The sequence below is a fragment of the Leuresthes tenuis genome, unplaced genomic scaffold, assembly GCF_036924035.1.
Source record: "Leuresthes tenuis unplaced genomic scaffold, fLeuTen1.0.hap1 SCAF_21, whole genome shotgun sequence".
NCBI lineage: Eukaryota > Metazoa > Chordata > Actinopteri > Atheriniformes > Atherinopsidae > Leuresthes > Leuresthes tenuis.
In genome coordinates this window covers 8,731,306-8,755,903 of record NW_027325375.1, presented here as the reverse complement: position 1 = coordinate 8,755,903, position 24,598 = coordinate 8,731,306, and the positions used below count along the sequence as shown (strand labels likewise).

Here is a 24,598-nt window from a genome sequence, read left to right as displayed (position 1 = left end):
ACAGAGGACTTTTTTGGTACTCTTGTTTGGAGATGAATCAAAATGTTGCCAGCATCTTACTTCCCCTCTCCTGTATGAAGTTTGTATGAAATCTGTGGATTTTGTCCGTCTGAACCTGCGGCAGCAGGAGAGTTTCCAAATGCTTTGGACAGTCTTTCTTTGAAACCACTATGAACAAATTACTGAGATCCAACTGCAGCGTTCCAGTGACTCAGTAACCTGCAAAATATCTCAGAGGAACATGTCTGACAACTGATCGCTAGGACCCTCGAGCCATTTCTGATTATCAAAGGATCAGGAAGGGACAAGGCATAAGGCCGCATCCAACATTTCTAACATTTGATTAGATAAGACTGTATTGGATTAGACAGAAGTAGTTCTTAGTTGTTCTTGTGGGTCATTTCGTGCTTACTATAATGGGCATCATAATCAATAGAAACAAAAGTTAGCCTTTGAAAAGCTCTTCAAACCCCTAAAACAGCTTGACACCACACTCCTAACATGGACTAACGGCTGTAATGCAGCAGTGAGTTGTTTTGTGATCTGTGGTGGTACCGTTTTATTGCACACAACATTAGCACAGCAGCTCGCACTGCTGTAAATAACATCCATTCAGCTGGTGTCCATCAGGCACTGAACTTCTCCTTCCTTCACCACATACATAAAAAGAAGCCTTTTCACTCTGCTAATTCACACTGACAATAGCAGCCAAATAATTTCTCTGCGGGCTCAGGGTCTACCAAAAGCCATAGAGAAGTAATTTCGGTTGGGTAAAATGAGCACATTAGAGTGTAATGTCCTGCTCAGGGAGAAAATGTTACTGGTATCAACAGTACAAAAAACATGTTGTGAGATAATACGATGAGGACAGAAAAGGAGAGGAGGGAGCTGGATCAACATGGAAGCCACAGAAATGAGGAAATCTGGCAGAAGTAGGTGGAAGCAGGTTAAGGGATTACTCCTGTTATATGAAGTGGAGCCACAGTTCTGAACAGTTTACACACCACACTCATCTACTGATCCCCCGCTGGTACTCAGTTAAAACAAACACACACACAAAAAAAGAAGTACACTCTTTGCACATTACATATAGATTGAGTTTTCTTACCTGGATGGTGGTGTTGTCCTGCAGGGATTATAAAAACATTATGCAAATACGGAATTTGGGTGTTTCTAAATAAAACTGACTTGACTTACATTAGGGTGTAATGAAAAAGTGATGTATGGCCTCTGGACTGATATATTGGAAATGAAATCCAATGACTCACTGGAGCTGGCGAGGCCAGGTTTACCTTTGGAGTGAACAATATTTTTGCCATGAGGGAATTTTCTTGTCACCCCCTGAAAACAGCTAAACTAGATTTGAACCTAGTGGGGCAGCAGGGGTTGATATTATGCTCAGAACCGTTTCCAAAAATGTTTCCGTACTTCCCAATGTGCTCACAAGAATTCAACGATTAAGGTACAGTCATACTTGGGATTCTTTCAGTTTTCAGCAAAAAGTAAAAGTAAAGAAAAAACAATCAAATAATAGCAACAAAATGTAGTTTATCATTTTTTGCAGGAAAATGATCAAATATTTTTGCATGTCTACGATAAGCAGTTAAACAGAAGATGATATCGGCCTTTTTTTTTTAATCGTCAGTTGAGCAATTTAAGTCTGACTGGTTGGCTGATCTGTTTCATTGCAATCACAGGGAGTGATTCAGATCTGATCATCACATTTCAAATGGAGGGACCATTGCTATCCTCCCCAGGAGTGGTGTACAAATGAAGATTACTCAGAAACAAAGTGTTTCCAAGTAACTAAATGTTTCTCTCCCACTGGCTAATGTTAACATTCATGAGTCCACCGTCAGGAGAATACTGAACCAAAATGATGTTCATGACAGGGCTGCTTGGAGAAAACAATAAGCACTAAAAAGACAAGCACTGCCTGCCTAAAGAAGATGAGGCCAGATGAGACCAAATTAACAGATTTATTTAGCAAATATACTTTATCCATCCCAAAGGGTAATTAAACAGTGCAGAAGAGGTGGTACATTGGGAGGAAGGTAAACATATATAATGTTGTTCTATTTGTGAAACATGGTGGTGGTAGTGTCATGGTTTGAGCATGTTTTAGTGCATCTGACCCACAATGGCTCACCATTGTTGATGGAACAATGACTTCAAGAGTAAAACCAGTGAATTTGAAAGGAAAGATGTCAATGGAATGGGCTAGAATTCTTCTATGTTGACGGCAGAACCGATTAACAGTTACTTGCCACATTTAGCAGCAGATATTGTTGCACAGAGGTCACATCTGATAGCAAAGGGAGCAAATGCTCACACATTCTGCCACTCGTTCATCTGTAAAATTGTGTCATATTCCTTAATGAATAATAAAAATAACACGTTTGTCCTTTTAGTTCAGTCGGGATCCACTTCGATGTAGTCAGATGATGTTTTAGGTCACAGTTAGATTGTGAATCTGTTTCTAATTATTTCTAAGTATTTCACCTATCTTAGTGTTTGATTTATTCAGTGATCTTTTGTATTTTTTGTACATTAAATCTCAATAATCAAAAAGTTATTTCTAACCTCTTCCAACTGCAGGATTCTACAGTATATCATGAATAAAAAAAAATATAATAACACCCATTGTATATTCTACTCAACAGTTTTATTCTTAACAGTGTTCCAATTTCAAGGTACTCAGGGAGAATTTGATCTGAATCGGTCTTCAAACACCAGCATGTAATATGGGGACATAAATGCAGTGTGTTAATTCCTCTTCAGATTAATTGAAATAGCCAATCATAATACAGAGAAAATTATAGAAAGGACATGATGTTTATTTCTTCTGTTACAAAAGAAGCATAGCGTGAAAAACATCCTAAAGAGCAGCAACCAGTGAGACGAGTACAAGTATTAGTAATAAGCACGTGTTTTATCAGTTTATTAGTCCTATAGATCGCTTCTTGTTCCACAAATAAAATACTGTGTTCCTTTTGTTCAGTCTCTTAAAACTTCCTCAAACAGAATGATGCAGTAGGGACTATTACATATTAAGACAAAAACTGCAAACAAGGGAGCAAGTTCATATATAAGTGTTCATTTAGTTATATAAAGGAGAACAAAAACAATAAATAGATGATAAAGACTAAATGGGTCAGAGACAGATGTACTTACCATAGACGTAGAGGATGTAGTCGTCATATGACTCCCCCACTGAGTTGGAAGCAACGCAGCGGTAGGTTCCGTTGTAGGACTTGTTTAGGTTTTCAATGTAAAGATCACCACCAGTGATGACAGCGTGGGAGGGAACGTCATCATCCACCTTCAACCAGTTCACCCGCTGTGGCCTGAAATTAGAACCCAAGATCTCAGGATGAAGGAGAAAAGGTGACGGATTACAAGATGGGGATTCATTCCTTCACACAAAACTGCTTTCTTTTAGGGGGGATTCATTTAAGGGACCTTAAAGCCAATAGTTTTTTAAACCACATTTAATGTTGGATAATTAAACAACTGGATGTATATATCTAAAGTTTAAATTAGTATGCTTTAAACCTTCTTCCTCTTTCGAGAGATGAAAACTGGTAAATGCAATGAAGCACAATGGAAACAGATTGAGTGAACACATTATGACGTACTTTGTTACGTTAATCTTTTTACAGTTTGTTATCACTTCTTTGATATCTGACTGGATCAAGTCATCCTCTTCTGCTGTTCTCTTCAGCAGCTCTGGCTGGAGAATAAGTGCCACCTTTAGCTTTTCTCCACAAAACAATCTTCAGTAACTACTAAACAAGCAGTGGATAGAAAATTGCTGACTTTAGAGTTTAAATTTGCAGATTTTATGAAAATTTCATTAAATCTTATGATGCATTTGGATGGAGTCCAAATTAATGTATCTGTTTAAAATCTAGGATAGAATATTAAAACCTTCGCACATCCCCTCATGACCAGCCTTAATCTTGTCTTTGGGAGCATACTGCATTATCCCAACAGCGCTATTTGCTCTCAGACTGCAGGCTTTTTTGTGTTTCTTTCTAAAGTTGGAATGGGAAGCAACTTCTTCAGATATCAGGCTCCTGTTCTGTGGAACCAGCTCCCGGCTCGGGTTTACAGTTATCTCAGATAACTCATAGTTATTCCTGACTCAGGTGATTCTGAACCATCACTTACTTATGCCATAGTCTCAGGCTGCCAAGTGACCTCCAACAACCCACCCTCTCGTCTCCTCTCTTTTGCTTGCCACGTATGAATGTCATCCACTGCATATTGTATTGCTCTGTGTGACTCACATGTAGTTCTTCTCTGCAGAAACCTCCAGAGCTCCCCGTCTCAGATCTACGGTTGCTGACCTGAACAACTTGCTTAGTGTTTATCATTTACCATACTATAACAAAACAATAAATCAATGATAAATCAATGAAAACAAATGAAAAAAAAGAATCAGCTGCTGCTGCTCAAAGTCAGTTTGGTGTTTAAGAGCCCTTTAGATCTTTCATGCGGTCAGCATCACAGCAGCCAAGATTTTTCCTGACGTCAATACATCTTGTTTCACAAATGAAAGCTTGTTCGGGACAATCGATCTGGAGATGCAACAATATGAGATCAGGGATTTGATGCCCATCCATAAAAAGCCCCCCCCCACCCCGAATCTTCTTCACTGCTTGGCACACAACTCAAAACTTATGATTTCTGAGCTTCTCTGAACCACGTCAAAAAAGCTTTATTTTGCTTTTGCCTCTCTGTTGACATTTTTTTCAGAAAAAAAGCTCATTTATATCTAGATTACCAGCTATTTCATACTGATATGGAAATGACATTCTTCCCTTTGTGTACAGTTAAAGGCAAGAATTGCGGCACCTTGGAATCGAAAGTTTCACATTTTTCATTATTGTACGCGTCTTTCTTTTTTCTACCTTGACTGGGGTGACAGATTCCATTTTTATGACAATGAGCTCCAAGTTCCCAGAGTCACACAGGGTGAGGTGAAAAGAAAAACACAAAACACCTCTATTTGGCTGCAGCAGCTTCCAACAACCACTGCCTGCTACTATTATTTCCCCAGAGCGTGTGCTGATGGTCTCTCTTGCTGCATTTTGTTGCAGTGTTTTAAGTTGTTTCCTTCCTTTCGAAGACACTGGGTGTGGGGGGTGCAGGGAAATGGGAGATGAGGAAAAAAAGATGAGAACAATCCACGAGATGGAAATATGAAATAGCAGTTGAAACTAAAGAGCAAAACAAACTAGTGTGTTTAATAGCTGTGGTGGACAGCTTGAAAAAACGACCGTGGTGTCTATTGCAAGTGCTCTCCAGGAGAAGTGAAAAGTAAACAATTATATATAGAAATATCTTTTCCGAAGACGGCATGAGAGACATACCCGAGGAAAAAAGAACTCTACTGGTGGAGTGGATGTTGTTAGAAGAGAAAAAATTAATCCTGAGAAGCGAGGTAGACAGAGATAGACCAAAGAGGTAAGATGGGGCTGCAAGGAGAGAGGAAGGGCAGGTGTCTAGAATACAAATGGCTGCCTGCAGCCGGGGCCCCCTCTGCTATCCGCTGGTAATGACTGCACAACTCTTTGCAGCTCTAATGAAAATGACTTCCAATTCCCGGTTCACTGTATTGATTGTGTTTTCATCTTCATAAAATGAATATGGGGGGAGAGCTTGTCTCTATGCTGAGAATAAAATCTATGGGCTGGGGGGGGGCACTGTGTTTGTTTTTGTGTCTGAGTACTTCTAACCCTTCAAAAGAATCATATAGAATTTTAGACTCTTTAGAATATTTTGCAAAGGGAGGCAGGTAGTTTGGGATCAGTTCTGATTACTTCTAGCCTAATTCCAAATCCAGTTTGAATTCGGCCCGAGTCTATGGCCATGTTGTAGCTCAAGTCAAAGGTTTGTTTCTATAGAGAATATTGTGTTAGCGCTCTTTTTTGTTTTAACTACAAGTGAAAAGAGCTTGCATAAAAGCGCTCTTGAGATAATCATAAATAGTTAAATGTGATAACATTAGCATCTTGCAGCCCCAGCTCTGCCAGAGTGTCCCGTAGGACGTAACTTAGCTCTGGGCCTAACTCCACCCACTGCAGAGAAAAATAAAGCAAGGCCTTCCAGGCTCCTGCTACAGAGCAGAACATCAGTGAGGTCCCCGCTGGCATCAGTTTGAGCTGTTGACTCCAGCTCCAACACACTAGGTGGTGAATTGAACTAATTTTAACCGGTGACATAATGATTTTCATGAATAAAGTAAACTTGCCAAGACTTGCACCTGCGCTGATGTTTCATCCCAGTACAACCACATGATTTCAGTTTTAGCTAAAAAATGTTTTAATAATTCAGAACAGCACACTAACCCAGATGGTTAGAGTTAGAAGTTATGGCTACTCCTTAGCAGGTAATGCAGATTAGCAACTGTAATTTAACAGCTTTAATCCATTACAACCGAAAGCAACAAATGAGCTGATCTGTTCACAGGGAGTTTAAAGGGAGCCTCGGGTCTAAATGGATTAAAAGGAGGAGGGAAAGCAGTTTGTTGTGGCTTGTTGAGACCATAATGCTTAGGACCCCAGTCATTAGTTGTGTTTCCATTTACAAGCAAGTAAATCTGAATTGATCCTTTGAAAAACCATTAAAAAAAAGGAATGTGAATCAGACACATTTCCATTAACTGGTTTTTGAAGTAAATAAACTAGCCTATATAGTGTTGACACGTTGACATCCATGTTACCCCCGACAGTGGTTGTGCACACATAAATCCCATCAGGTAGTGACAGTCTTATACAAATCTCTAAAGTGGACTAAACAAAACAACTGCAGTGGACATCCACAAGGGGAAAAATTAGAGATCTTCTCCTCAGAAATGACTTTAATCAAAGAATATCAGGGACTTTGCATCATAGGTAGGAAAATGCCAGTCAGACACTCTGACTGGTGACTTTACTTATTTACATCTTCTGAATGTGGATCAAACACCATAACGGAAATCCAGTTGCTAAAAAGAAAAAAAACCAAAACAATATTATGGATTTCTTTACACTGTCAGCAGAAACCCACTTAAAAATGACATATGAGCACTCACTGAGAAATAATGAGCCTTAAACACAAGTTCAATAAAGAAGTTCTGCTTTGCCTGTTCATTTAAAGTGAATTTGAGCTGTCCCTGTAAGTCCGTGCTCTTAGGCACTTCCACTTCCCCATGCTGTCAAAATAATTCCATCATTAAGTTTTCACATCACTGCTCACATCCAAAAATCATTTTGCCTTATTTTTCTGGCCCAATTATCCCTTAGCCCACATACTTGAAAGATTATTGAAATTTTGGTCACTCTGCCCATCAGAACTTCTTGCATTCAACCCTCACCCTTCCTGCATCCTCCTCCTCATCTTGGCTCTCCAGGACGTGTCAGCCATTTTCTCATTTCACCACCACTGGGGGGGGTATAGGTTCCTTTTTCTATCTCCTATCTCCATATCACATAAGGTGACACTGTGGAATGGAAATTATTTTCTTTAGCTGATCTCTCCTCCACCGAATTAATCATTCATACCATGAATCCCTTGAACAGAGTTATTCCCAATAAACACAAGTTATGGTTCAAACTTTTTCTCTTTTTTTACATTTTGAGTCTCCTCTGCAGAGGACAGCAGACCACATTAAGAGTTTCAAGAAAAAGAAAAGCCATCACATGTCCGCAGAGTTTTTCAGTATGCTCCACATGTGCCTGGGTTCACAGTCACTAACACAATTAGTTTCCATTAGCAGGGCTCTCTCTGGGGTTCAAAAGCTTTTAGACACTGTGGCTAATTGAAAGGAATTCTAATTAGCCACATATGAAGTTGATTAGCCACACACTCATTATAGCATCACTTAAAATAAATAAATAAATAAATCTATCATACTAATAGATGTACTTTGTATTATGATCCAGCATTGGGCAATCTAGTTTCAGCTAGACACACGCCGTGGTAACACTTTGCAAAATAAGCTTAGTTTGTTTGCTAAGTTGTGACAAAAATGGAGAAAACTAGAAAGCAAAGCCTTACTCAGAATCTGTGTTTGAAAGTATTTTGGATTTTACACCATAAACTGTACAGCGACGACCAAAGATAAGGTCATTTGTTGACTTTAAACATAGCTTACTCTACAACAACAAATCTGTGAATGCAGCTTCCATCTTGTCGTCCGAGTGAGCTGACAGAGGCACCACATCGAGGCAAGTCAAGGTTTGGTGTCCAGCATCATCTCACCGCCTGCCATTTAGCACAGTCAGCTACAGCAGGTCGCTTCCCAGAAGCTTGTAAAGACGGCAGTAATATGTGGTCCACTGCATCAGTTCAAAGCGCTGCAGTTTCTTCACAGGATGTTCACTGTTTGACAGTGACATGGACAGCTCATGTGCCACTGAGGCCATTTACAGATGGCGGGGTTCACCAGGCAGGGCATTCATTCCTCACATGTGATGTAGTAAAAACCCTGCTACAGATCTGTCTGCCCTTTGTAAGTATACTTGTTAGTCAGGAATAAAAGACAAAGTGGACTTACAAAGGACAAAAAACAAATGTTATATTTTAGAAGTGTGAACGTTTCAACAGACGTTCTGAGCTCTATTCTGTTTTTTCAGACTGTTGGCATTAAACTTTAAAAAGAACCCGTCATGAATCCAAGCTTGTAAACTACTCTTTAACCCTAAACCTGTCAGACCCCCCCTTTCAAGCCAATTCAAGCAAAAAACCTTTTTCATGTCACAGTCCTTTGTATCCATCTACATGAAAACAGAAGCTGAACGCCTCTGAGTCGGTCACATTAATGTAATGGAGTTTTCATATCTCTGGCCTGATTCGATAATTGCTTTGTTCTGTTCAAATCTGAACAGCCTTGTAAACAAACTAACATGATTGACACAAACAATGCCAACTACATTAATGTTTGGATAGTTCAGCAGGCCTCCTGCTGGAAGCTCTCAATCCTTTACTCAACTCTGTTCTCTCTATCGGCTTCATTTGCACTCCATTACATCTCATATCACAAAGACCTGTCATCCAACCAGAGCAGCACCTGTGTTCACAGATGATACACGGGAAAATAATAACAGCCTAATGAGCGACAGGTAAGAGCTCTCAGTTGATGGGGCCGCATATTTCTAAGGATTGATTAGCTTAGATTAAGAACTTTGTGAGTTTGCAACATGTTGGGGAAAATGGCTTGAAGACCGCTCTAAGCTCAGAGTTGTGTACTACAAACAATCATTTAACTGTAACTGGGATTTCATAAGCACACAGCCAATATCTTAAATGTGATAGTCATACTCTCTTGGTCTCCACAGATACCTTCATAATGTTTGCACTCAACATAAAAAACAACCTATTGGAACCTCTCCCTGTTAAAATTCTTCCTGGAAGACTCCTCTTGCTCACATTAATGCTCACCTCTGCTCTGTTCTCCCCTTTTAAGAAATCGGAAATGAAACAACCTATCACATAGCTCTAATGTTGTATTTTATCATTACTGGCTGGTTTTTAAATTTCTCTTTTGATAGTTCTGAAAAGGGAAATGGCAGCAATTTTATTAAGTGACCATGAATGGCTACTCTAGAAATGTAAGCTATTGTTACATTGTAGTTACAAGTTTCTTCTCTAAGATACCTTGCATCAAGCCAATGATCTTTTCCTTCAACAGCATTCCATTGTCTAATTAGATTCGGTTAGATTGAACAATGACCCTCTCAGATTTGTGGACTACATTTGGTTCATCTACAGATCTAGTTTCCAACTTGTGAACTGAACTAGAGTGTTAGAAGTATCTCACTTCTTAAAACAACATTCCATCATAATTACCCACAAGGAAATGATTATATGTAATAACTGGGCAAGCTTTGCAACTGGAGTAACTGTGTCTGACTTAGGTGTAACATTAAGAAAACACAGCTAGCATGTTACAGAGTGAAATGATTAAGCAAATATTAGCTGCGAATAAATAAGGACCAAGAAGAGTGTCATGAAGGATTTCATAGATTATTAGAGATGCCTGTTCCAGAGACAGTACAACTGGAGTTCAACTCAGGCCCACCGCATTCAAAAAGTTAATATAGCTCTGCAGTCGGGAACTTTCATGCCCCTCCACAAGCATACCACAGAATGCCTGAGGCAATGACTCTCTAGAGTACAAAAGGTCGGCATCAATGACAACAGACAAGACACTGATTACATCAGACATACGATCACATCAGACATTCTCCACATATAGTAAATGGAGGAGCTGGGGTTGAGCAGGGTCATATGCTGAAGAGGTCACAAAGAATGCAGGAAAAATAACTTAAATCAACACTAGAGATGTGAGTGAGCCTTTAAAACCATGTACTTCTGACTCTTTTGGAAGTAGACCAACTTTTGTCATGCACATTCCCGGGCCTGACACTGCCCTGCAGCGCCTGGGGGCTGAGATACTGAAGTTCACAACTTTGGTTTCTACCCCGGCATGACACTGTTTTGTGTGACGTAGTACAGACACAAAGAAAGAGATAATAAAATACTTTTGCCATAGAAAATAAAGAAAAAAAACACTTTTGCCATTTGAAATAGAGTTGAGAGGAAAAAAAAAATCAATGATAGATGCAACAGAAAGACCCAAGACGATATAAATACTGATTAGCTCTCTTGTTCTTTGTTTGTGTTGCGTTTGATTTGCTTAGCTCTGTTGGTTAAGGGTTCTAATAATAAAAAGATTATGAGAACCTCTATCATAGTAACTTCATTACGATGATACAACTGTTAAAAAAATTCTGCACAAGGATATAAAACATGGGTGGAGCCACTCATGAAGGTGAAAAAAACTAAATACAGCACAAAGTCAGTACAATTATTCTACCTAAACAGACTCACAGACACAGTGCTAATATTCCCTGTTCACTATACACAGTGACACATACTGAGCAGCTGGTGAATGACTGGTTTGATATTTAAGTTTCCCATAGAAAGAGAATAAAAGCACTTTACATTTACAGTCAGAGTGATTCACCACTGCCACAAAGATGTTTGTTAGGGACCTTACAGGTGAATGCTGGATGAACAGCAACACGTAATGTATTACAGCGTTTCCTTATTCATCGAATAAACTAAACCAAACTGCAGAAGCGTTGTGTGAAAAACTAAGTATACCCCATGATTCAACAGTTTGTAGAACCACTTAACAGCAATAACAGTGATAATTGTTTTCTGTGTGATATCAGTCTCTCATGTTGTGAAATCTTGGCCCACTCCTCTTTACACTGGTGCTTCAGGTCATTTTGGTTTGATGTTATTCATTTACACACAGCTTTCTTTAGGTCCAACCATCACACAGTCTGAGATGTAGATGTAGAGTGGATGCTCTCTGAGTATTGGACTGAGTGATTATGAGGGGAATGCGTTCCGCTTGTGAATCTTTCTCTCCGTAGAATGATGGAGTCCAAATAGTTTGGAAATGATCTTATAACCTTTTCCACACTGATGGGCAGCAACAATTGCTTCTCTAAGATCATTGCTGATGTCTTTCTAAAATGTTACGAGTTTTTAAATCATCTTGCTGGCCTGCTGTCTTCAGAAATAACAAGTGGAATAGATTTAGATGATCTATTTGTATGTGGTGGTATTGTGAGTTATTTACATTGTGTTTTAATGCTGATCCAAAAGATCTACTGGCACAAAGCATATGGAAATCAGTAAAAGGCAACAATGGGCACACCAGTAGAATGACAAAAAGGAATGCAGTCGTGGTGCATGGATGAATATATACATGTACATCTGTAAGCACGTTGTTTTTCACTCCCCATAGTAATGTTTAATAGGTTAAAAAGTGTGTGAGTGCATCTTACTGGGGTTTGCCATTGGCTTGACATGCGAGTGCCAGGTTCTCTCCTTCCCTTGTCAAACCCTGAGGAAATTCTACCACGATCTTCACCTCCGGTTTGTCTAAAAGGATGAGAGAAATACAGAGAAAAATTCAATATTGCCACGGTACAACTGATAAAACACAAGATATGCTCCTCACGGCTGTATGACGCAGATCTGCAGCATGAGCCTGGCTTGCTCCCAGGTTTCCTTTGATGAACGCATGTACATGTAATGCCCTGTATAGATTGCAACATATGTTTAAATGTTGATCATTGCAGTTTGGATTGATAACACATCTGACAAATGATGTCCATGTAAAGCAAATCTGCACTATGATTCATGTTAAACATGACTGTAAAACACGCAGCGCTTGGCTTCTCACATGAAATCAGTGAATAGTGAGAATAAGGAGGTCTTCTGGTTTAATATGTGTACATGAATTTGTCTTCAGTGATGAGGATATGGGTTCATTTCCCATCGGGGGCAGCATTAAGGAGCACTGGTAACCAGGCCCTGGCTGACCAATCAGCTGACTGAGCTAATATGAATTGCCTAAAGATCTTAAGAAATGATCTTATTCACAGAGAACAACTTAATGGCAGATAATGGCAAGAACCTGGAACATTCAAGGCTGGAAACCCTACTACCTACATTGTGTACAAGTTTTTGGCATTTAATTATCTAAAACCAGAGCATGATGTGCTTTAACAGACTGGGGGAGTTACATTCCTGGATGACATATGAAAGGAAAAGGGCTGATAATATAAGCTGATTATCTCAGTTGGACAAAGCAGGAAGTACATCACTTTAATTACCTTTACCATTAAAACCATTACAAGACAACTTTGTGTCAAAATGTAGAATTAGCACATATTTTTCTCAAATACTATTAGAAAAGAAAAACAGTCAAGACAAAAGATTATCAATGCTAATACTGGACCAGAAGGTTTAGTTACAAATAATATCTGAAGTGCAGGCAGGTTTTCTAGAAATACATGAGAAATGCATACCTGCAGCAGTGAAAATCAGTATGATTTAACACACGGTTAACATGTACAGTACAGTTATAAGACTGGAGCCTCATTTCTTCATCTACTTCCAGGAAAATGCAGCCCCTTGACAAACAGTTTGTTATGTGCAGACACATTGGTTCATCACTTCAGGGTGTTGGAAACAACTTGTTAAGAAATTAGGGCTGGCATTGCATACCAAGAATAAAATGGAATTCAGAAAACACTCTTGGGAAACTCCACAAAGGGTGGAACATGAGTAGAGGAAGCCCCACTACGCATAGCAGTTCTGTTGGCATTTGGCATTTTCACCTCCTTTAGGGGGTAAACAGTTGAAAGTTTAAAGCTGAACAAGGAAATGCCAGAACACTGTGAGCATTCAGTGATGGTTAAACTGTAAAGAATAACTGATAATAGCTGCCGCTTTTAAAAAACTAAGGGGAAGGTAGTCTGAGGGGAATTTCCCGAAAGGTTTAGAGATTAAAAACAATAGATGCAGCAAGTAGAACGGCAGCTATGCCTTGCTTCATCAGTATTTTAGTGGCAGAGAAGATCAACTTTATGTAGCTGAAAGGTAACTTATAAAGCTGTATTATACACAAGCGCACCTAAGGTGGAATAGACTTAACATCTTAAATCAATTCATGCTGTTGCTCTTTTAAAGTTGCTCTTTTCTCTCAACCATAGCCTGCTCCTCCATTGCTACATTTCAACTTTGGGCTGTCTTTGGGTGTAATACATATAAATATAGATAATAATATACAATTTATACAAATAAACCAAACACCAAAACACGGTCTAAAGCTTAAGGAAATAGTAAGTGGTGAGCACGATAAGAAGCTCTGGCAACATTCATAGAAGTTTTCTGAATACATAACGACAAAAAACGAGAAGTAAGAATGTCTTTCTGACAAACCAGTGGGTTGCTTCAACAGTCTCTGCTGTTCTATTCTTTGTAACCATGGAGTTTATGTTGTTCCCATTCTACTGATTGTCACTGGTCTTATCAAAGCCTATTTTTTCTATCTTGGTGTGTGAATTATTCTATCCTGGACAAATATCTACAGTTTTTACTTAATCTATGATGTGGGGTGGAGATTGAATTTAGTCTTTCCATAGACAAAACAAACTAAATGTGTGGTCAGAAATGTAACTTTTACCCATTGCTTTAGCTGAATAAAATGCAATACTGCATGTATGGGCTGATGATTTAACAAGATGTTCCAAAGGGAAAAAAAACTTGTTTTTATCCTCTTATTCATTTTCAGTTGCTAGAGACTGCAAAAAGGAACAATCTTATCCATCGTTTCTCTTTTTTAAAATATGACATGTAGATCATTTGAATTTGAATGACTTTCTGAAAAGGATCTTTAGTACGTCAGGGTCTCCTTCATGAATTGGGGGTATAACAGAACGTGAGACTGACAGGAGTACTGGGGCAGAGCAGATGTTGTACTGGTCTGTCATGGTTACTTCCGCAAGAAGTGGCGGAAATAAGTCTCCTCTGAAGAGTGGCTGGAATCAACCTAGGGGGTAGGGGTGGATGGAGGAGAGATTCAGAGTAGAATCGCTGCTCCGTTATGTCAAAAGGAGCCAGTTGAGGTGGTTTTGGCACCTGCTCAGGATGTCTCCTGGTTCCTCCAAGATGGGGAGTTTTGGACACTTCCCACCTTGAGGAGACTTCGGGAAGACAGAGGACTCTTGAAAATGCCTTGGTGCCAACCTCGAAGCACTGGAGGGTGATAAGTCTGAGGATCATTGCTCAGACTGCAGCCCCCGCGACCCGGCCACGCATTAGTGTCAGAAAAATAACAATTTAATTCATGTTGAAGTAATCTTCTTTGTACATATGCACAGTGATGTATTTTAAGACAAACAGTCATCCTTTTATGAAGAGTAAGACTTTGTATTACAAATGTTTTTTTTGGGTTTGAACATTAGAAGGCGGAGAGAAACATCTCCAGAGCTGACTCATTTCTCAGCAGAATTATTGCAGAGTGGTGTAATTACAGTTTTCCAATTGTGATGTAAATTGTTCTTGTTCTCTTCCCAGTTTTATGGCCAAAATGTACTATTTGGTGCTTGCATTTTTAATCAGCCTGTAGACAGAGGGATCTAGCCTGAGTTATGATTTCAAAGCCGGCAGTAAAGTTCCGCACTGTTGTCCGACCTTCTCGGCAATAAACAACACATGTCTGGTCGTCCATCTGTCTAAATCACACCCTGTCAGGGGCTGGCTTTCAGCATTGGTGATGGACAGCATATGGGCAAACAGCCAAGTCTTGTGCTCAGTGGGCATACATGGATTTAGAAGCCTTTTGGCTATATTTCCACTTCAGGCAACCTGCAACTTTTTTCCTTGCTGAGTGTCATCTGACCTTGTCCTCTCAGAGTCATAAACATGAAGGACGCCAGGATTCTGTAGGTTGTTTTGATAGGCTCAAGTAGTTATGGTGAAGCTTTCTTGTTTAAGCGTAATGAGAAAACACTGCACTGCCAGGTCCTGCCTGAATAATGCCGCTTCAGTGGAAATGAAATGGTGTCTATCGTATGCAAGAAGGCCATTACCATTATGCTAACTGAATTATTTTCTTTATTGTGTGCTTTACCTCATAAGCACTCAAGACAGCACTATCCATCTCTCTGCAACTGGTTGACCTTCTGGGGAAACAACCAGGCAGCAAAACAAATGGCTTCTATATGAACATTAGAGGTACTTTTTTATTATTATTTAATGATGCCATCCCCTAACAATGGGCCTTTTTTTAGGCCTGTTCTTACCATGCAATGCACTTAATTTCCATCAGAGATTACCGACATAGTGAGAAATGTAAGAAGAAAAATGCAAAAACAGCAAATGCGGTCTTTACGTTACAGGTCTTTTTTTCATCACTTCCTATGAAGGAAATTATATAAAAATAAACAGAGCAGATTCCTGTGAGGAAAAAAAAACAAAACAGGAAATATGATGCTAATCGCAGAACAGGGAAAATGAAGATTGTGCTCAGCATTGGTGGAAATACAGTCATTTTTGTTATGTCTAACGTAATGTTTAGACAGCGCAGAGCCAACTTGTTTTCATTCCTATCTATTGTAAATTAATCCTGCTGAACTGGAATAATCCTTAATTAAAGCTATTTCCTTACATGTGATGAACTTCAGTGTGGATGCTCCAGTAATGCAACTTTGGCACTTGTCATGTTAACCTCTGAGAGGCACGGATCATGCAGTGAGTGCTGTTAACGTGGAGAACACACATCAAAACCAAGACAAGGAGGAGCATTCTGATGTCTGACAACTCCTGACAGCATCACCAATAAGAGAAGATTGCATCTTACATGTGGTTTGATCATTTTCATGTGTTTTAATGATGGAGGAGTACACTGAGCTCTCAGAGCTTACTGTGTATTCCAGGGCATTTTAAATTTGCACAGAGCATTATAGATATATATATATACTCTGAGCAAACCTTTTAGATGTGTTGTAAACAAAGTGAAAACCAATTTTAGTAGATGAAATATATATTATTTACCTGTAAGTTCATGGAGAGTGCAGGACTGTCTGTGCCTGTTTGTTGCACATGACAGTATGCACAGAGCATGACAGCAGGAGTCCCTGCATGAGGCACTGCGAGGAACCGAGCCGCCGGTCTATGCGAGCTCCCTGTTATCGGAGGCCAGCAAAATGCCACGCTGTCTCTGTAGATGCACTGATCTCTTCCTCTCATGCTCACATGGAAAGGTCAGATAGCTACAGAAGGAATTTTATTTTTAAACAGAATGCTAGGACATGCCAGAGGCCAAAGAAGCAAGGTTACAGAAGCATAAGAATAGTAAATGTTATCGTTCTGTATTAATAAAAAGAACCCAACTTCTCATTATGATGGTTTAATACTCCAATTAGCCGGTACATAGAAAGTTAATGTTGTGTCGTAGCATTAATAGGATGAAGTTGGCGACCTCCTTCATTTGTTACTGTTGAGTGTCACATGAACAGTAAACAACAGTGACTCAGTGCCATCTGAAGTCATGCGTGACCATGCAATCACAGTGCCTCCACATGTTTTACTGATGTATACTCCACATCACGAGCTGTTCCAAACTCTCTCAGTACTGTTTTCATCCCATTTTTCTGGTTCAGGTTGAATTTAGCTTCACCTGTCCAATTAATACTGTTCCAGAGCATACACACAGCTGAGCTTGGCAGGAGTAGGAATTGACAAAGTGAAAATGATACTTTCTTCCAAGTTTCTAAGCTAAATTTACTCTTTATTTTAACTTTATTTTAACCACACAAGAACACGCCTCATAAAGTTTTGGAAGGTCTGGGGGTTTATTGGGTAATCCATGATTAATTTGTTAAACTAAAACAAGAAAACATGGAAAACCAAAACAGAAATCAAATGAGTTTTTAATGTAAGACATAAACAAACACAAGGCATGTATGTTTTTGTTTCCCAATAAAAAAGATAAAATAAGTAAAGCTAAATTGAAATGAATTCCAGCTTCAGTTCCTACAGGTTCCGTTTTTATTTCTGACTTTGGGCTAATGTTAGCAGGAGGTACTACAGGAAGCAGATGTGAAACTTCAAAACAAAAGCTCCAACAATCGAGAAGCCATTCCAAGAAAGTGGAAGATGAACAGGCACTACATCACTGGATGGATAAATCCATCTAGTGTCAACCCACAGACAGACTGATAAATATCATTTATATTTTATAAATGAATTACAGAATACTCAGTGACACCCAGATCTTGTGCAGACTACATTCTAAACAGTATGAATGAATGTTGACAGAAGCTCAAGAATGGTGCAAAATGACACTGTTGCATCATCTCAGTCTGTGCAAAATGTTCCCAAATCTGCAGCCTTAACAACAAAAGATTTTCCACTTAACTTTTATAGAAATACTTGTTACAATTCCACTCACTCCATAAATGGCTTCATCACACCATAAAATGTGACAGAAGTGTTTATGTTTCACAGTGTCTGTCTCTTCATGCAGTTTAAGAATAAATTATGACACACAAGTGCTGCTAAAAGGAAATCTTCCTCAAACATCCGATTATGAGAGTATCGACTCACTTCGCATTGCTTCCCGTGCACCGAAGACAGAAAAAGCCAATTTAATGTCAGGAAAGTAAAGTCTGAGTGGAGCTTGTGCTGGTTGTGGTGCTGCCAAGAAAATACATCCTAACGTGTTAATCTTTTGTCATATCGTGCACACCCACCACGACTGCGGTGACCTCTCTGCATCTGTGCTGAAACAAAGAAGGAAAGAAGCGTGGATCCTTTTAAAGTGAACCACAGTGCACTGCTTAAACACGTCCGTTGTCACAGCACAATGGAAATGCGAGAACAGAAGGATGTCTTGCTTCATGATATGAAAAGAGGAAGTTACCAGGTCAGATTGTTATGCTTCATAGAAAAAACATTTTCGTTTCTGGTAAAAATGCACAGGCGGAGAAAAACAACAACTCTGCTGTCTCTTTGTGTTTTTCTTCGTCGTACACTGAGATCCTTTCTTGCTCAAAAAGCAATGCACTAAAGTTTCAGTGTGAGGAAAATGGGAGAAATGTATGCCATTTAATTAGTGGATTAGGAGAACTCTCTTGCAGTCCAATTCAGATTTTATCCGTAACCTGTGCTTGGAGGTATTTCCTGTCATTGCCACATGTCATGCACCAACGTTTCAGTCAGGCGAATGCAAGCCCTTTATCCAATTAAATAGTTCATAGAGATGGGCTGGTAAAAAAGAATGAATCCAGACTGATAAATCTAAATATCCAAACTCATTTCTAACCCGTGAAATTTCAGTCAGCCGATGGTTCAAAACAGAAGTGAAAGAAGCCATCTAAGTCAAACTGGAACGATTATAAAGCAGAGAAGCTGGTTTGTGACACCACTTACTGGTGACCTGAGATGCATCGCTGAGATCCCGCTGGCAGCTTAAAAAGGATGCACACCAAACAGGAAGTGCACCAAGTACAGGTAGTCATAGGCTGCACATCATTCCCACTGTGTACCAGCTGGCACGTTGATGGATACCTCCTTCTATTCAGCTGTGAGAGCGATGTGTACGCTTACACAGACCATGGCTGGTATGAAGACAGCAGGGTAGTCTTGATGCCAAGCAACAATACAACCTTAAATAAATGATTTAAGTCCGTGTTTCTGCTCCATTTCTCGCATGCCAGGCAGCACAGTAACTGCCGACATAACTTTTTCTCTGGCATCGTTATCTCGTAAATAATTAAAGACACAATAAAGTTTGATCATTCTGACAGATTCACAATTTGATTACAGTGTTGTGGCCTCTTGCTTGCAAACGTTTCCTCTCCACTGAAGAATATAATACTCCTTCCCCGCTGCTCACCTTCCATGCAGCTTGAACCCCAGCTGCAGGAGAAGGAGCGGGTACTCTGGTACTTTGGTCAATTAGACTTTTTCTTTATTAGGAAGGTTTCTAACTGAGTGAAATTACCTGGAAGTAACTACTATTTATGGTTGCTATGATAAGAGCGAGTCACATTCTAAATGCTTCCCTAATCTCCTTTACCATAGCATAGACCGGGCAATCCTTTACGAAAGGAAAAGAGACTACACTGTTACACTACTCCTAGCTACCAGAGAAGCCATTCCAAGTAATTATTTTGTTTAGTTATACCAACTGGGATTATGTTTTTATTGTTTTAAATGACCAACTTTGGTATTTATGGGGTATTTTCACTGAACTGTTAAGGTTTGCTATAAAAAATAGAGAAAACAACACAAGAAGGTTTGGAGTCAATATTTGGAGAATTGGAGTCTTATTACAGCTGACCCACATCTCAGCCAAACAAGTGAGGCTGGATTCGCTTTGCAGTGGAGTTCCCTTTCCCATATCTCCTTGACCTGAGTTTCATTATAGTCAAGGAAAAGTGTTCAGAAAACTATTGGAAAGTATCCCTTGACTTGATGGTGAATCACTCTCAGGTGAGTAAAATCATTCTCAGAGTGATAAATAGCCAACAAAAGTCACAATGCCCGAGACTCAATATCTATCAGATAAAAGTGTTGAACTCTTATTTGATGAGAGTTGAAACATTTTCAAAAGGTTCAGGTCCAGATGCCTCAATTCACAGAGATGATGGATTGTAGGATGTATGGACAGATGCATCAGACCATCTGAGGTAGTTTGCCTTAGGAGCGAAAAGTGGATGCTCTATCAGCTTGGCCTAATGAGTGCTACGGTATTCTTTCAGTAAAAGAGGTTTATGTTGCTAATATTATGTTTGCTTTAAAAATGCAGGAAACGTGCGAGCAAAGTTGACCGAGGAGGAAAATCTGGATGACAACTAATCTGAGACGGATGTTTTGGAAGCATTTTCAGCATCATAAATGACTTATGATGTCATTAGTCTACTTTGGACAATCCTCATGTTACTCAGTAATGACTGAAAAGATGTACATTGCAGAAGTACTTACACTGCACTTCCAGGTACTTCTGTGCTCGGAAGTCCTTGACAGCAGGGTGGTCCACGATGCAAACCACAGGCATACCATCATCCTCTTTACTAACAGTGAACGTCAGCCGGCTGGTTACTGTGTACATCTTGTCGTAGGTCAACTCAACTTTGGGCTTACCTGAGAAAGAAAAAAAAGAAAAAAAACGTGACTTCAACAGAACAACGTAGGAAGTTAGATTTGATCTGAAACCTATGCAGAAAATTCTAATTCTGCCAGACATTTTGTCAGTTCTGCATCACTAAGACTTTCTGGACAGTAGAGGCTACACTCCTTTGAGGTTGCTGAGCACCACAGATGTGGAAATGCAGGGATGAAGCTGGGATGTAGCAGGATTCAGAAAAGTCTGACTATTAGCCATTTTCATCTCAACCACTTTTATAAGGCTGATCAATCTGTTATCAAAGGTTTTAGAAATCCAACAAGACTTGAAAGAAAACTAAACATCTGTAGTTCTTTACAGTATTTGGTGTACAGATGAGATCATGGTGGACTCGATGACTGCAAGCAGTCCAGGTCCCGTGGCTGTAAAACGAGCCTAAATGATCAGCCCTCCATGATCAGCGGTGGAGGGCTGAATCCAACTTGGTATGAGGTGTTTGTGCTGATATGCTGTGTTTGGTTTTCTCCAAACGTGCTGCTGTGCATTATGACCAAACATCTCCACTTTGGTCTCATCTGTCCGGAGGACATTGTTCCAGAAGTCTTGTGGTTTGTTCAGATGTAACTTTACAAATCTAAGCTGTGCCGCCATGTTCTTTTTAGAGAGAAGATGCTTTCTCCTGCACCCCTTCCAAAGAAGCTATATTTTTTCCAATTGTTCTGTCATGAACTTTAACATTTAACATGCTGACTGAGGCCTATAGAGTCTGTTATGTTGCTCTTGGGTTTTTTGCAGTTTCTCAAACTTGCTGGGAAGCTTGACAGCTTTCTTGAATGTTTTCCACTTTCTCTCTGTAGAATGATAAGAGTCCAAATAGTTTGGAAATGGCCTTATAACCCTTCCCAGATTGATGAGCAGCAACGATTGCTTCTCTAAGTTCGTTGCTGATGTCTTTCCTCCTTGACATTGTGTTAACACACACCTGAATGCTCCAGAGCAGTAAACTGAAAAAAAACTTTTTATAGAGGTGCTCACACTTACTGATTGGCAGTTAATCAAGTGAATTTGATCAGCAGCACCTGGCTGCAACTTACCCTCTAATGGAAGCAGTAAGGGTGGACTTACTTTTTTTATGCACCTCTTTTTTGGGAAAAAAAAACAAACATGAAAGTGTAATGTGTTGCTGTCAATCTGAGGTTAGACTGACCTCATTTTAAGACGTGGTAAAGATCAGAAGATTTTTTTTGTTTATCCTGATACATGATGACACCACTATATTTATATAGTCGATAATGATATATATATCATCGAGTTTTCATGTAGTTTTTGCAGGTGATGTGGCTGCAGTGAACAAACATGCTCCGCACACAGAGGCACACAACGAGCACAGTGGCTGCCACACACACTTTGTCCAGTTACTTCTACTGTCACATCAAACTTCTGGAGCACCCCAATTTTTGCTGGAGCAAAAATCTATTTTCTTTCACTTGGTTGTTGACATGAAAGCACTGATCAGCAGGCTCATTTGAATGCATCAACATGTGCTTTGCACAGAGCTATGGCTTTATGGTTCAATATGGGCATGTAGGCTGATCCAAATGGGTGCATTAATAATTGGATTGTAACTTACAAACCTGAGATCATTTGGAAAAAGCAATTTTCTGCTTTAGAATGCGCCTTTACTTTTAGTATTTTAATAGAGAGAGATGCCCTGGGCCTTCCTTAGAGTGAGGCAACAATATTCACCGCCACACACAAACTATTCTTTCTATTTAGAATTGAATAAATCATGAGTTGGAACTGGGTTTAAAATAAATACAGCAGAGCTTGATGTCTTCATCATTTAAATGACTCCTAATAGCTTATCAGTTAGTTGATTTCCTCTTGAGGGTTTGAAACATTTTCAGTTAATATTATACAATATGAAAGTGATATTTTGGATTTCTTCTTGTATTTTGTTTGGCATTCTCAGCGTACAGAAGAAAATAGTGTGAAATATTGTAAGACCAGGAAAAGGCATAAGTGTTAGAAGTGCGGAGAATGTCCTTGATAGTGGTCAGATAACGTAAATCAGCTAAAAACTGTTTGCTGTCCGAGACGACTGTGCCTCTGTGAATCAGTCATAAGGCTTTTTGAAGCCAGATATATTGTGTGGACACATTTTGCTCAGCATTACGAGATCGGATGCTGAGCAAAGTGTCCTGGTTTTCCTTGTGGCTGCTCCATTATATCACACAGGCAATATGCTCTCAGATATACTAAAGAGGACAACCTAATCACAACCATACAAACAGAGAAGATACATAGAGACAGCCCTGCTCATTCCAGTCATGAAGGAGCATTAAACATTTTCAACCCTCTGTCCTATTTCCTCGCAGTTATCTGCAGGAGTGTGTTTGCATCCCATCAATAAACTAAACACAAGTGAAAGGGGGAAAGTGTCTGGTATAAGAAATGCTGGGAGAAAATGTAAGCTATAATAAACATCTAGATTCATCAGTTTACATTTCAGCACGTAACACAATCCGTTACTGCAGCTCAACTACAGAAGTGGTACCTTCGCTATGGTGACAGCTGTTTTTTTGGATACCCGAAAAGTGAAACTGTGTGATGTAAGTGCTGCAAAAGAACAGGCTGTCGCAACCTGAAAAGGTCTGTTAAAATCAAAATGTCTTAAGATGCATAAAACCTTAGAGAACAAATGTCTTGATTCGAGTCTGGGGTTTGGGAGTCTCTCGCTTTACACTTTTCAAAACTCACTGTGAAATAAAAATACTGAGACAAGCTGAGTGTCTACAGGTCTGGGAGGATTCACAAAGACAAGTGCAAAGGTATCTAAGAATAAGTTGTAATTAGCATAAATGGTAAGATTATTGAAATGATTAATTGGCTGCCAACCAATTTCCTGCCTATCCCGCCTATTCTACCATCTGTCATCACCTAAAAAAAACCTTCCCACTTGAAGGATACCATCTTCCTGCAGTTATGTGCTATTAAGTATTCCTGGAGGCCAAATCATACACGAGTCAGGCAATTTAAAACACAGTGGTTACCTTGTGGAAGTTTTTTAGCCTGCCACTTCTTTTCCTCCTACTCCGGTTAATTTATCATCACCAAGCAGCTGCCAACTCATCATCCATTTGTGTTATGTAGAGATAAAATAAAAGAACCCTGCTGTGCACAGTATGGCACCAAAACCGACTGCTGGAAAAATCTTTGGAAAGGCAGAAAAGACCAGGAGATATCAAAGATGGACATCTGAGTGTGCAGCATGAAATGTTAATATGCAAAGAGTTAAAGTATGAGAAAACAAAAAAAAAGCATGCAACCTAAGTCTTCCATGTAAATTATAAAAATGGAGGGAGATAATTTGGTTGATGCACAGTGCAGCATCAGGATGCAACAAAAGTTATGTACAAACACTCCACAGAAGCATTCCATCCCTGTACAAGCACGTCCCAGCTATTGCTTTCTCTACTCTCTATGTGTGTATGGTTTACTAAACCATACACTAAAAAGGCTGTGCTCCCCTCGCGCTACTGCTAGCTCAACTGAAACTTTTGGTCCTGACTATGTCTTAAAATGAGATCAACCCTCTAATGAACAACAACACATGACATATTACCTAAGACATTATGTAACAAAAACTGAGCTAAAATGCAGAATTAGCATATCAAAAACTACGTCCACCCTTACTACCTAATTGAAATTAAGAGTGTTTTTATTCATAATAATGGTAGACTTGTTTTAATTGTGTGTGATTCTCTTTTAGATAAAACTCCTAACTTGAAAAACTCTTTAAAGAGATGGTGAATTAGTGATGGCTCACTGTAAGGATTCAATGGATTCAATGCTGAAATCATTCCAGGAGAAACATTTTCAGTTGTGCCAGTTGAGATGAATGTCACTGAAAGCAGTGGATGGTCAAATGAAAACTGAAATGCCATTTTGAAGTTGGTACGCTTTTCCTGTGCCTCCACAACTTTGCTTTATTGAAATTTATTGCTGATTCATGGAATCATGGAATGGAACAGTGTTGTGTTATGTAAAATGTACTCTCTGTCTCTCCAATTCCATTATATACTGTGTATAAATAAACTTCCAGCT

General features: G+C 39.4%; 1 protein-coding gene across 5 annotated transcripts in view; it reads right to left on the bottom strand.

Annotated features, from left to right (window-relative positions):
* The window catches only part of cadm1a (cell adhesion molecule 1a), a 359,846-nt gene that overhangs the window by 52,022 nt on the left and 283,226 nt on the right, over nt 1-24,598 (bottom strand). For all 5 annotated transcript variants that reach the window (XM_072374265.1, XM_072374267.1, XM_072374268.1 and 2 more), the window contains 3 exons: nt 20,350-20,508; nt 11,853-11,949; nt 3,175-3,347 (listed from right to left, as the gene is read on the bottom strand). In XM_072374265.1, the coding sequence (XP_072230366.1) occupies nt 3,175-3,347; nt 11,853-11,949; nt 20,350-20,508 (429 nt within the window). The remainder of the gene's footprint in view (nt 1-3,174; nt 3,348-11,852; nt 11,950-20,349; nt 20,509-24,598) is intronic.